Source organism: Prionailurus viverrinus, chromosome E3 (assembly GCF_022837055.1).
Source record: "Prionailurus viverrinus isolate Anna chromosome E3, UM_Priviv_1.0, whole genome shotgun sequence".
Lineage (NCBI taxonomy): Eukaryota > Metazoa > Chordata > Mammalia > Carnivora > Felidae > Prionailurus > Prionailurus viverrinus.
Genome location: NC_062576.1, coordinates 14,561,860 through 14,574,737, shown reverse-complemented (window position 1 = coordinate 14,574,737; position 12,878 = coordinate 14,561,860). Strand labels below are relative to the sequence as shown.

The following is a 12,878-nucleotide window of genomic DNA, read 5'->3' as shown; positions in this document are numbered from 1 at the left end:
TCAGTAGACATTTATCCAAATAAGACAGACTAATGGGGGCGCCTGGGTGGCTTAGTTGGTGGAGCATCCTACTTTGGCTTAGGTCATGATCTCACGGTTTGTGGGTTCAAGCCCCGCGTCGGGCTCTGTGCTGACAGCTCAGAGCCTGGAGCCTGCTTCAGACCCTGTGTCTCATTCTCTCTCTGCTCCTTCCCCACTTGTGCTCTGTCTCTCAAAAATAAATAAAAGTAAAAAATAAAAATAAAAAAAAAAGACAGACTAATGGCAAGCAAGCACATGAGAAGATGCTCAAAATAATCAGTCATTAGAGAAATGCAAATAAAACCATGAGATACCACCTTACACGCACCACGGTGGCCTTTGTGTGTGTGTTTTTTTTTAAAGGAAAATAACAAATATTGAGGATGTGGCGAAACTGGGACTTCATACATTGCCAGGAATGCAAAATGGTGCCGCTCCTGCGAAAAACCGTGTCGTTGGGGAAAACAGTCTGATGGCTTCTCAAGATATGAACCGTGGAATTATCACAGGACCCAACAATTCCACTCCTAGGTAGGTACCCAAGAGAACTGAAAACATTCCACACGACAACTTTTACATGAACGTTCCTAGCAGTATTATTCGTAACAACCAAAAAGCAGGAACGCCCCACCTATCCATCAACGGAAGAATAAAGAAAGGTCATGTGCTACCTCCACACAACCGAATGTCGCTGAGCCACAAAAAGAAATGACGTAAATCCATGCCACCACACGATGAACTTGGGCGACAGTACGTTGCACGAAACAAGACAGACACAGGCTGTACATTTCATTGAGAGCAAATGTCCAGGAGAGGCAAATTCATAGAGACAGAAATACTTGGTGGTTGCCCCAGGACCTGGGAGAGATGGCTAAACAGGTCCAGGATCTCTTCAGGGGGACGATGAAAATATTCCGGAATTAGATCATGGTTACAGTTGCAAAACGTCGTGAATATACTTAAAGCCACCGAACTATACACACTTCATAAGGGTGTATTTGATGTTATGTGAATTCTATCTCAATTAGAAGTAAGGGACAAGAGGGACACCTGGAGGGTTCAGTCCGTTAAGCATCCAACTCTTGATTTCGGCTCAGGTCATGATCTCACAGTTTGTGGGCTTGAGCCCCGCGTGGGGCTCTGCACGGACAGCTCAGAGCCTGTTTGGGAGTCTCTCTCTCCCTCTCTCTCTGCTCCTCCCCCACTTGCACTCTCTATCTCAAAAATAAATAAACTTTAAAAAAAAGTAAGGGAAAATCATAAAGGATGACCGTGACGGGGTGTGGCAAGAGTGATGATTGATACAATTCCGTGCACCTGAATTCCCTCAGCCTCAACCCCTCAAACAAAGATCAAAGCAGAAAAATGCTGATGATCTGAACAAAGACCAGTGGCTTGGGACACGGCCAGGCGGGATCCTGCTCAAGAGGGACTAAGCAGATGCTGAGAAACAGAGCAGAAAGAGAATGAAAAGCCTTCTGGTCTTTGGTGACGAGGTAAAGCCCTTCACTGACAGGAGATAATGAGAAGCAGGTCTGCGAGGCCGAGAGGAGGATGCTAAGTTAGTCATAGGACAGACTGAGCTTACGGTTCAGAGGGACCCTGGCCCTTGAGGAGAGAGAGGACGCAGGGCTGGAGCTCAGGGGAGAGGCTGAATTGCTCTGCACTGCAGGGATGGATCGGGAGACCATTCACCATGTGCCCGTGGGAGGAAGCGCCCCGCGTGTCCCGACGCTGAGAATCATGAGTGATCCCCTCGAAGCAGGGAGCCGAGGCAGAGAAGACAGCGGTGCTGGGGTCGCAGGAGGAGACAAGTGCCAGGAAGGAAGCCACCAACAATGTCAGACGTGGCCGGATCAGAGCAGGAAAGTGCCCGCTGGACTGGGTGCGCTGCGATCACTGGTAAATTTTGCCCGAGGGATTTCGGTTTAATGTACAGGATTACAAAGAATTGCATCTTACTTGGGTTTAACTTGGGTCAGCATCAGTATTCAAGCCGAATGAAACAAATGTAAAAACAAACCTAACAAGTGAAAGACCCTGACTTACCTGTACACACAGGTCCTGAGCCTTCTGGCTTTATTCACACACTCCCTGGACCAGGTGGTTTTTCTTTCTTTCTTTCTTTCTTCCTGAGCCTTCTGGCTTTATTCACACACTCCCTGGACCAGGTGGTTTTTCTTTCTTTCTTTCTTTCTTTCTTTCCTTCCTTCCTTCCTTCCTTCCTTCCTTCCTCCCTCCCTCCCTCCCTCCCTTCCTTCCATCTCTCTCTCTCTCTCCTTTTTCCTTTCTTTCTCTGTTTTGTTCTTTCTTTCTTTCTTTCTTTCTTTCTTTCTTTTCCTGATAAAGCTTGGTTTTCCTTTAATGGATATGATAACATACAGCTGTGGGATTCTAGTTCCCACCTGTGCCAGGCATGACTGGCTTGAGAATGGACCACTCTACCCTCATGAAAATGATGTTTGCAGATCTTTTTTAATAAAAAGAGAGCTATGATGCTTCACAGTTCAGGGGAGGAAACAGGAAGAACAGTAACTTGTTTTTACTATAGGATCTTAACTATGTAACACCTGCATTAAAAAAAAGAAGGGGGTGGGGTGCCTGGGTGGCTCAGTCGATTAAGGGTCCGACTGCGGTTCAGGTCATGATCTCATGGTGCGTGGGTTCAAGCCCCGCATCGGGCTCTGTGCTGACAGCTCAGAGCCTGGAGCCCGTTTCAGATTCCGTGTTTTCCACCACCCCCCCCCCCGGCTCCTTCCCCGCTCACACTCTGTCTCTCTCTCTCTCAAAAATAAATAAACATTAAAAATTTTTTTTTAAAAGAAAGGGAGGGGGAACCCTTGGCTGGCTCAGTTGGTTGAGCATCAGACTTTTGATTTTGGCTCAGGTCATGATCCCAGGGTCGTAAGATCAAGCCCCATGTCAGGCTCTGCACTGAGCATGCAGCTTGCTTGAGATCTCTCTCTCTCTCTCTCTCTCTCTCTCTCTCTCAAATAAAAAAATTTTTTTAAGAAGGGGAGAACAGGGGGGAATGAACAGTTGCCTTCAGTTACTCTCTGCGTATTTGTATTTTCCAGTTACTTTTTGATACATTCAAAGTTTCCTACAAAGAGAGCACGCATTACTTTTAAGATCGGAAAATACATTAAGGCTGGGGAAAAATGGTTTAATCAAACTTGAGCAGAAGGTAAGCAGGGATAACAATATTAAGGTTAGATGAACTAAATTCGAGGCAAGGAAAAAAGTATGCTTTTAAGATACAGGGAGTCTTACATCAGGGTGATAGCCACCACTAACGATGAAACCACACAGACACGAATCTACAGTTACCAAAGAAACTGACAACGAGATACAGAAATCAAGCATTATTAGGGACATGGGAAGGAAAAGTCATCGCAGGAGGAGATTTGAAAACACCATCATCAAAAAGCCTTAAGAAAATAAATCGTAGTCTATCTAAATACACAAAATTGATGTCTGGCAGGAATTCAATTCCATGATTACAGTGTGTGTGTGGGGGGGGGGGGTCTTTTCAAGTGTATATAGAACATTTACAAAACTCGATAATACCAGTCACAAAGAAAATCTCAACAGAGAAAAAAAATGTTAAGTCCCTGTTGCAGTTAAAGAGAAGGTATTTCTAGCCTGGAGAAAATACAGAAGCTAGAAGGAAGGACAGAAAAGGGGGAAAGAGTGTTAATATAGTCTCCTCCTGGTCCACCGGGATTTGCAGGGTGGGTGGGGGGACAGAGGAAAATGAATGGGAATTAACTTGATGATCAGGCTGGACCGAATATCTCTCCCACCCCGTTTCTCACCCACTGAACAGCTTTATTTAAATGCGAACCCCTGAGATGGTAACTCGGTGGTTCTCAACTGTGTGGTTCCTGTAGGGGCAGGATCAGCACCTCCTGGGAATTTGTAAGAAATGCACATTCCCAGCCCTACTCCAGACCTCCTGGAGCAGAATTTCCTCCAGGGTGGGGCTCCAGGAGGTTCTGAGCGGAAAGCCGGAGAAGGTGCCTAAGTACTCCGGGAGCAGACTGGCTCAGAAGAGGAGTGGGCTTTATACCCCTGGCTCCCGGAGTCCCCCAAGTGGGATTAAGCTGCCTCAGCCACAGGGGCCACCTGCATATCACGCCCTTCCTGTCCTACTTCCCCTGAGCCCCTCGAGGTGTTCTCTCCCCCTCGCAAATCAACTAACACACTCAAATCTTTGTCTCAGGGTCTGCTCCTGGGGGAGCCCAAACTAAGACGCCCACCAGAGACCAGAGTTTCCATTCTGGGTGAGACGAGCTTGGACCCCCATTTCTCTCTGGTTGAGCTCCGCCAAGATCTCCTCAGGGGAGGGAGCCCCACTGGCCGTGGGTCCTCACCCCAATGCCGTCCCGGCACCCGCTCTCTTCTCTGGGGGTGCGAGCTCTTCTCTGCCCCGCCTCCTGCCACAAGGCCACTTAGCCCCCCCTCCCCCCACTTGACCTTTGCAAGCCTCGTTCATCTTTGTCACTCACTCCCAGGCTGGGTGAGACTCACCGAGGGCCGATGCCAGACGGGCCCTGAGAAACCCCGTCCTATCCAGCACCGTGGGAGGCCAGTTGTGCAAGACGGGGAGGTATCACGTGCTACGTGCTGGGTAGGTAGGGGAATGGGTGCTGGGGGAGCACCCAGCTAGGGCCGTAGGACGGCAGCAAAGGATTCTCTGAGCAGGGCACCCACAGGGGACACCTGGGGGACTCAGCCACCAAATGGAGGGAAGGAGGATCAGGGATGCCCTCTGCTGATGCAAGGGGTCCACGGTGGGCACGCGGCATGCCGCGAGGGGCTCTGGGAGCCACGTCAGGGAGACAGGCTTCGCCAGACGGCTTAGAGGCTCCAAGGAACTGAACGCGCCACGTTCTCACAAGAAGACCGCCAGGGCCAGTGTTAGCAGAATCTACACCTGGCGGAATGGCCAGAGGTAAAAAGAGATGTGAAAAATACAGCCAGCAACCCCTCCGTCCTCCAACTCTGGAGGCCTCGGAGAAGGCGGTACCCGACTGGCATATTGCTGGGCCCAGGTGCACGGGAGCCCTTCGGGGGCCCAGCCAGCCAGTTCAGAAGGGGCAGGGGGACTTCAGTGCCCGGGCCAATGACGTGGCTCAGCCCTGAGCTCCCAGAGATAGCCAGGTGCCACACGGCACCCGTGGCATCGTCCTGGCTCCTGCTCACCCTCTCCTAGCCTGGAAGCACACACGGGGTAATCTTTCTCCTTCTCTACCCAGCACGCTGAGAGCCAGGGCTTTAGCCTGCCCTAGTCCTCCCGTGGCTCAGAAGATAAGCCTCCTTGGCCTTCAGCGCGCACCCTGGCTGGCGCCTCCTGTGGCATCAGCTGGTGGGGGTTTCTCCCTGTGGCGAGCACAGCGCATTACCTTAGGCCAGGAGCCAACACAAGGGCACAGTTAGCAAGACTCATCCGCCGCCACTTGGACACCAGGCCTCCCCCTGACCCGCCTCCAGGGACCCCGGAGGATTTTTGTTCCTGCTGCCCAATACCTGCCTGTTTTATATATATATATATATATATTTTTTTTTTTTTAATTGAAACTTTTTAAAAAATTTTTTTTTTAACATTTATTTATTTTTGAGACAGAGAGAGACAGAGCATGAACGGGGGAGGGGCAGAGAGAGAGGGAGACACAGAATCTGAAACAGGCTCCAGGCTCTGAGCTGTCAGCACAGAGCCCGACGCGGGGCTCGAACTCACAAAACCTCAAGATCATGACCTGAGCCAAAACCAGGAGTCCGGACGCTCAACCGACTGAGCCACCTAGGTGCCCCCAGAATTTCATTTTTTATTTTACCTCTTGGGAAAGGACGGTGGCAGTGGGTAGGGCTGGGGCGGGGAGTGGGGAAGAATCTAGGCGCCCCTTGTCATCTACTTTAGGTAATATGAAGAAGGGAAAATGAGTCCATCTATGTGGTCAGTAACTTCTTTTTTTTTTTTTTAATGTTTATTAATTTTTGCATTGATAGCAGAGAACCCGATGCGGGGCTCGAATCACGAGATCATGACCTGAGCCGAAGTTGGACGCCCCACCGGTAATGTCTCAGTTTTTTCTTAATGTTTCTTTATTTTGAGAGAGAAAGAGAGAGCATGAGCAAGCTGGGGAGGGGCAGGGAGAGAGAGGGACAGAGAGAATCCCAAGCAGGCACTGTACTATGAGCGTGGGGCCCAACACGGGGCTCGATTCCACGAGCCAAAGCTGAAATCAAGAGCTGGACACTTCACCAACGGAGCCACCCAGGGTGCCCTGCCAGTCATTTATTCCTAAGAGCCCTGCAGGCCTCGAGGTCTAATGGGCCAGTGCTCGTGCGCCCAGATGTCTTCCTCTCTGTAGCTATGCCCCAGGGACAGGAGACAAAGACAGGTGGACTCGGGTTACAATGCAAGTGGCATTTTCCCCCCTGCTGACACGGCGCGCTCCCAGGATCCCCTCCAAAACACTCGTGCAGCTTGGCGGCCCCCATACCTTCGTCACTGTTGTCGTCCACCAGGATGATTTCCTTCAGCAGGTGCGTCGGCGTGTGGTTGACCGCGCTGTGGACTGACCGCAGTATCACTGACAGGGCCTCGTTCACGAAGATGAATATGATGGAGATCTGGGGCAGCTCCTTGGAGTACTTCAGCTCCTTGCACCTGGGGGAAGAGAGCCAGCCGAGTAGAGTCAGAGGAAGGCGGAAGGCATGGGCGCTGCGGATGGACACGGCCCACGTGTGCCCAAGGTGTGCGTCACCAGTTCCCTCCGGGCCCCCCTTGGCTGAGAACAAAGGCTAGAACCTAAGGAGGAGATCGTTAAGGGGTCCCGCCCCAATCTCCTCAACCTGCCGCCCCAAAGGAACCAGAAGCAGCAGTCTCGGGTACGTATCTCGCATCTCCCAGGCGGCCTGGGTGCCCGTTCACACCGCCTGGTCCCACTTCACTGCCCACCTGCCCCACTCCCTACTCGGGCACCTGCGTTTCCATGCCTGGAAGCTGCTTTGCTGCCGCCCCACCCCCATCTGCTCCCATCCAGCGGCGGCCAGGAGTTGAGGCATGAACACCCCAGCTTGCTCACCCCAGGAGCAGGCTGACTCCAAGGGCAGCGGTTTACAAGGGCTCCCAGGGTCCCCCTAGTGAAACGAGGGAGGGTTCCCCCTCCACCCACAGTGGCCATCTGCATATCACACCCTTTGGGGGATGCCTTCCCTTCCAGATCCTACTGCCCCACGCCCCTGGTGGTGTTTGCTCTCTCCACCTTCCGAATCAATGGTGCACTCAAATCTTAGTCTTAGGGTCTGCTTCTGGGGGAACCCAAACCAAACAGCCCGCTCGGGTGGAGCCTGCATTCTAGAATCAGACATGAAAGGCACATGTAAATAATCGTATTCAAGGAAGCGGGTCCTCGGCCTGCATAGGAGCATGCTGCCGGGTACACCCCAACCCTTCTGGCAGGCGTTCCTAGAATCTCCTGGGGGGGGGGGGGCAGGAGATGGGACCGCCTGCCTTTGAGGTCCTCCCTCCTATGACCCAGCAGCTCCCCCATCCCTGAAAACCGGAATAAAAGAGAAGAGTCCTTTTCACCCAGGCTGGACACAGGGGTGTCGAGCTCTGGCCTCCCTGGAGCTCCCGGTGATGCAAGCTTGATACCCAGAGAACAGGCCGTGCGTGGCTCAGTCATGGGAACACCGCGCTCCGTCCAGGGGAGCACTCACGAATCTGGTCCTCTGCTTAGGCTGAGCCGCATTGGAAATACCAAGCGGAAACCAAACAGCATGGGAGAGGGCGCTAAGGCATTTCAATACATTCTCCCCCTCCTCGTGTGAGATCGGACGATATATAGCACAGGCGTTAGAGGAGAAAACAAAGGCGACGAGCTGAAGGAATGGAGTGAGGGGGAAGAGCACTGAAGAAAGAGCAAGAAAAAAGGCTGTTTTTTATGCGGAACAGCTTGGGCTGTGTCGGGCCGTATTAATCAGGCAGGCAATTTTCGGAAGAAAATAAAGTTTTGTTACAAGATACATTTGTGTCTCCTGGAGGAGAACGTCCAGGGATCCATTGATCATGCAGCCTCATTTTTACCACGTCGCTGTAAATTCACTTCTGGGGCTGCCAGGGAGATTAGAATGGTTATTGACGGGCTCCCGGGCAGTCGGCGGGAATCATCTCATTTGCTGCATGGGGATCCGAGGGAGGAAGGCACCCCAGAAGGTCCCTCGGAGACCCCTCGACCATCCTGGGCAGCTTACTCACCAGCCCGTCCCTGTAAGCACACATTCCGGACGCGCCCACCTATTCCCAGCGCTCAGCCCCAGGGCTTAAGTGTCTTTGGTCCTTGGTTTTTAACAGCTTCTGGCGCTTGGAACGCAGAAGCAGAAAGACCAGATTGCAGTGTCCCAGCACTTTCTTCTCCACCCACAGGCAACGGGGTCATGACGCAATCAGGACTGAGTTCTGAGTCAAGCCTCTCGGCTAGAGCAGGCAACTCGCGCCCCCAGGGTAAAGTGGGAAATGGGGGAGCCTCAAAGCCCCCACCCTGCCCCTTCATGGGCCAAGGTGGCCATTTGGTAAATCATGGTGGATGAGGGGGGGGGGGACAGGGATTTCAAAAATGAGAAAGCGCTCCGTCACACACGGGGTACACTGTTCATAGGTCTTCACCTCTAAAACTGTCAAAATAATCCGTACCACACCTAGCTGTGGTGCTTGCCTGAGACCTCACAAGGGTCATCTGAGAGCTCCGTGACAATGCAACATACCAACTAATGGAAGGACCCAGTCTGCCCGGCTGCCCCCCCCAGACCCCCCTTTCGGCTCCTCCGTTCCCTTCTGTATGCTCCCCAACGCATGGGCCAGGCTTCCAGAGTTTTCACGCAGCCCAGACCCTCCTTGCAGGACCCACCCAGGAGTCTCCTCCCCAGCCTGGCCACCCGGGTCTCTACCCTTGCCCAGCTGACAGTGTACCTCTCCTGGGCCCCATGTCCTCAGGCTTTCCCAATGGGCAGACGAGATGAATATAGTCACTGTCATAAAAATCAGCGTTCTTTCCTTGGTCTTTTTTTTTTTTTTAAGCATATTTATTTATTCACTGAGGTTTTTAAGCACTGAGGAGTAGGTGCTGACTCATCACACGTTACTTACAATCACACCCCCCGGGGCCAGACAGGGTGGGAGATGAAGGGTGGTTGCTGCCGGGAGAGAGGCTCACTGGCCGTAGAAATGCAGAGAGAAAGAACAGACCACCAGACCACAGCTCCTGCCCGTAGGACTTGACACTGAATTCCCGCCAAGTGTTCCGTCCCCGAGTCCCCGCAGAGCTGAGGAGGCAGAAGGTGCTGAGCGCCCAGTTGCCCCGGTGCCTTGCACGGTGCTCTCGGGGGTGGCCGGGGTGGCGGGGCAGGCCGACTCGGGGAAGGAGAGGTCGGTTTCAGAGCTTGGCTTCCCACCCCCATCTGTACACAGTGGAACACACAGAACCCGACGTGTTTCCTGCCGCCCCGACGGCCTTCCAGCTGCAAAACCCGAGTAGGAGTAGCCTGGCAGGTTTAGGAGGATAAAAGAACGGATTCGGGATCTGCGAGGCACCCAGGAATGAGCAGAGGATGCTGTGCCACAGCAACTGCCAAGTACTTCCAAATCCACAGCCGGGGGGGGGCATCCCGTGGGCTTCCTCTAGCAACACGGGCTCGGAACTGGGTCCCAGAAATCACAGGCCTCCTTTCAGAAACGGGTCAGTGAGCAATAAACAATCTTGTCTTAAAGAAGATGGTTGGCAGGCAAGCTGTCTTAAAGTCTGGATAACTTTCTTTTTTTTTTCTTTTTTTTCTTTTTGAGAGACAGAGAGACAGAGCATGAGGGGGGGTAGGGGCAGAGAGAGAGAGAGAGAGAGAGAGGGAGACACAGAATCCGAAGCAGGCTCCAGGCTTCGAGCTGCCAGCCCAGAGCCCGACGCGGGGCTTGAATCCACGAACCGGGAGATCGTGACCTGAGCCGAAGTCGGACGCTTCACCGACTGAGCCACCCAGGCGCCCATTAAAAAGTCTGGATAATTGTCAATAAACACTTAAGGCCCCGTAGAGAGGCTACAAAGCAACTCAAGCCCAGCCCTCTGCTCCGAGGGCTATGAGGAGAACAGTCCCTGGAAAGCCGATCTCACAGAGAAGAGCGAGCAGAGACAAACAACCAACCTCGTGAGATCTGTCAGACACCTTCTATCCATCCTTACGTCTGTCTGTCCATCTCTCCACATGCCTGGGATACTCCCTTGAACTTGGTAGCTCCCCGAGGGTAACTGTCTCCCCTTCTCTCGGCGCCCTCACAGCAGAGCCATTGGCATTGACCTCATTCAACACCAAAAGTATCCACGACTTCCCTTGGCTGATGCTGAGCAAGGAGAAGAGAGCTGAGGAGAACTGGCCACTTCGGAACCCACCAGGCCTCCAAGCAGGAAATGAAGCCCAAGGAGCTGCCCGTGCCAGGACCTCCTTTTAAGGACAACTTACGTGAGCCCCACGTGGTACATAGATCAGAGGGGCCAAGTGATGCTTGTGACCCAGTTTGCCAACCTGGCAACAAAATGACCCTACAACATCCCCACTGCACTGCTGTAAGAGAATCGAGACGCAACGTGGGCCAGGAGATCTCAGGACCTTACAGACGAGGATGACGGTGAGGTTAGCCAACATTTATACAAGTGCAGGCTGTGAGTCGGAAGTTTCTGGAAGCTTCTATGTACTGTTCTGTCTCATTGAACCCTCACAGCAACCTTCTGAGGTAGGCGGTATTATCATCCCCATTTCACAGAGGAGGAAACTGGGGGCCCAGAGAGGTGAAGTCACTTGCCCTGAGTCGCACAAGCTGCCTGAAGACAGCAGCAAGGGTGCCTGGAAGGAAACTTCTTCATCTGATGTCTCGACTCTTCCAAACACGGGATAGCACATGGGGCCAGTTCAGGGCAGGCGCCCACAGGGCCTGCACTCAGGCTCTACTCCTTATCTCTGGTCCCACTTGGGCATTAATCCCTCGGGTCCTAAGGTGAGGGCTCCCCTTCCAGGGCCTACCCAATCTCTCCCGTCACTCAGCTCACACGGATGGTCACCTCGTGGCCAATCTGCTGGGCCTTCCTGGCTGCTTACCCTGAGCTCTGGCTTTGGGGCGTCTCACTAGGGTGTGGGGACCCGTGACCGAGCACTGCCCGGGCCCCAATCCTGCCGTCAGTAGCCAAGAGTCTTGGGGTTTGCAGCTAAAACACGTTCAACACTTAGAACAAGGCAGCTTGGAATGCAGTGCGGTAAACGCTAAACGCTGAACGGTTGACGAGGGTCCCTTCTGTTTCCCTTCCGGGGCCTTCCAGAAGACATCTAGCTAAGGTTGCTCACAGACGGAGCAGTGGGGAGCCAGGGCTTGGAACCAGAGGGTCACAGCCGGCTCTGCAAATTCCTACCAGGCTGATTCATTTTCATTTTCCAAGTGTACCAGACACATGCATAGGATCAGAAAGGCCAATTAGTAAAGGTTCTTTACAGTGGACGTGGAGCCCATGCCCTCTCAGTGCCGGCAGCCCAGAGCGAAACCAGAGGGAGGAAAGAGGGGGGAATCAAACGGAATAGATAGTTTGAGTCAGGAAACACCACCTCGACTGACCCCAAGCAGCCACAGGCTTGGGGCAGACACATCTTCCCATCCGTTCCTTCCACTGCTGTGGGTAGTGGTGGGAGGTGAGGCCTCCTCCTCTATGGCTGCCCGACCTCAGATCCACGTCAAAAATGGAGGGTCCGGGTCCTGGAGTGTCTACCTTTCTATTTCTTTTTTTTTTTTTTAATGTTTATTTATTTCTGTCTGAGAGACAGAAAGAGAGAGATGAGGGGCAGAGAGAGAGGGAGACAATCCCAAGCAGGCTCGGAGCTGTCAGCGCAGAGCCTGACGCGGGGCTCGAACCCGCAAACCGTGAGATCATGACCTGAGCCGAAACCAAGAGTCAGACGCTTCACCGACTGAGCGCCCCAGGCGTCCCTACCTTTCAGTTTCTGAATGCGCTTTACGTACGAGAGCAAGCCTGGAACGTACCCGTGTACTACCATCCCCTGGGCTTCCGGAACGAGCACACCAGCTCCCGGGACCTGGATGGCCACACGCTTCCTTGGCCTGGGCTCACCCTCCTTGATCCACAGCAGACCCCGCCATCTCCAAATGAGAGGCAAAAGGGCCCCATCCCCAAGAATGCATTGCTGTGGCCCAGCCACTAAGCAAGGGGATTCATTTTCCAAATAGTGGTGCCCACTTGCCAGATAGAGGTAATCAGAAAGGAAAAGGCAAATGCGTCAGACGGTCACCTCTTTGCCGCCGCCTGAATTCCGTGAGTCCGTAAACGCTGAAGGCACATCCTTAACCAAAGACACGGCTCGTGTGTGCCAATCTTAGCTACGCCAAGCCATGGGTTATGGGCAATCAAGAACAGAAATGGGACTCCTCCTTGGAAGCCCTATTGCAAAAATTCCCATGCTCCTGAGCCCGGAAAAGGCCATGAACGTTGACACTACACCTGCCAACTGACACGGAACTTCAGAACGTTCCACTCACTTCCTGTGTCACATCAACAATGGCAACTTCACTTTCCGTCCAGCAAGGAGACAAACCGCTCCCTCCTCTCCCCGGCCCACTGTGGACGGGGGGGGGCCAGATGATGACATCAGATCGCAAAGCACATCTAACTGCTTCTAATGTTCAGTTTTATGGGTCAACTTGGCTAGGCAGTGGTCTTTTGGCCACAGGTTATTCTAGAGGTTTCTGAAGGTACTTTTTTTTCTCGATGAGACTGACATGTAGATCGGTAGGCCTGGGT

At 52.8% G+C, this 12,878-nt stretch overlaps 1 protein-coding gene across 1 annotated transcript in view; it reads right to left on the bottom strand.

Moving 5' to 3' along the window:
* Window positions 1–12,436, bottom strand: part of GALNT17 (polypeptide N-acetylgalactosaminyltransferase 17) — a 246,543-nt gene extending 234,107 nt beyond the window's left edge. Inside the window, exons 1-2 of the mRNA XM_047837433.1 lie at window positions 12,370–12,436; window positions 6,531–6,697 (exon numbers count right to left, since the gene is read on the bottom strand). Coding sequence (XP_047693389.1) covers window positions 6,531–6,697; window positions 12,370–12,419 — 217 coding nt within the window. The 5' untranslated portion in view covers window positions 12,420–12,436. The remainder of the gene's footprint in view (window positions 1–6,530; window positions 6,698–12,369) is intronic.
* Window positions 12,437–12,878: the final 442 nt, after the last annotated feature.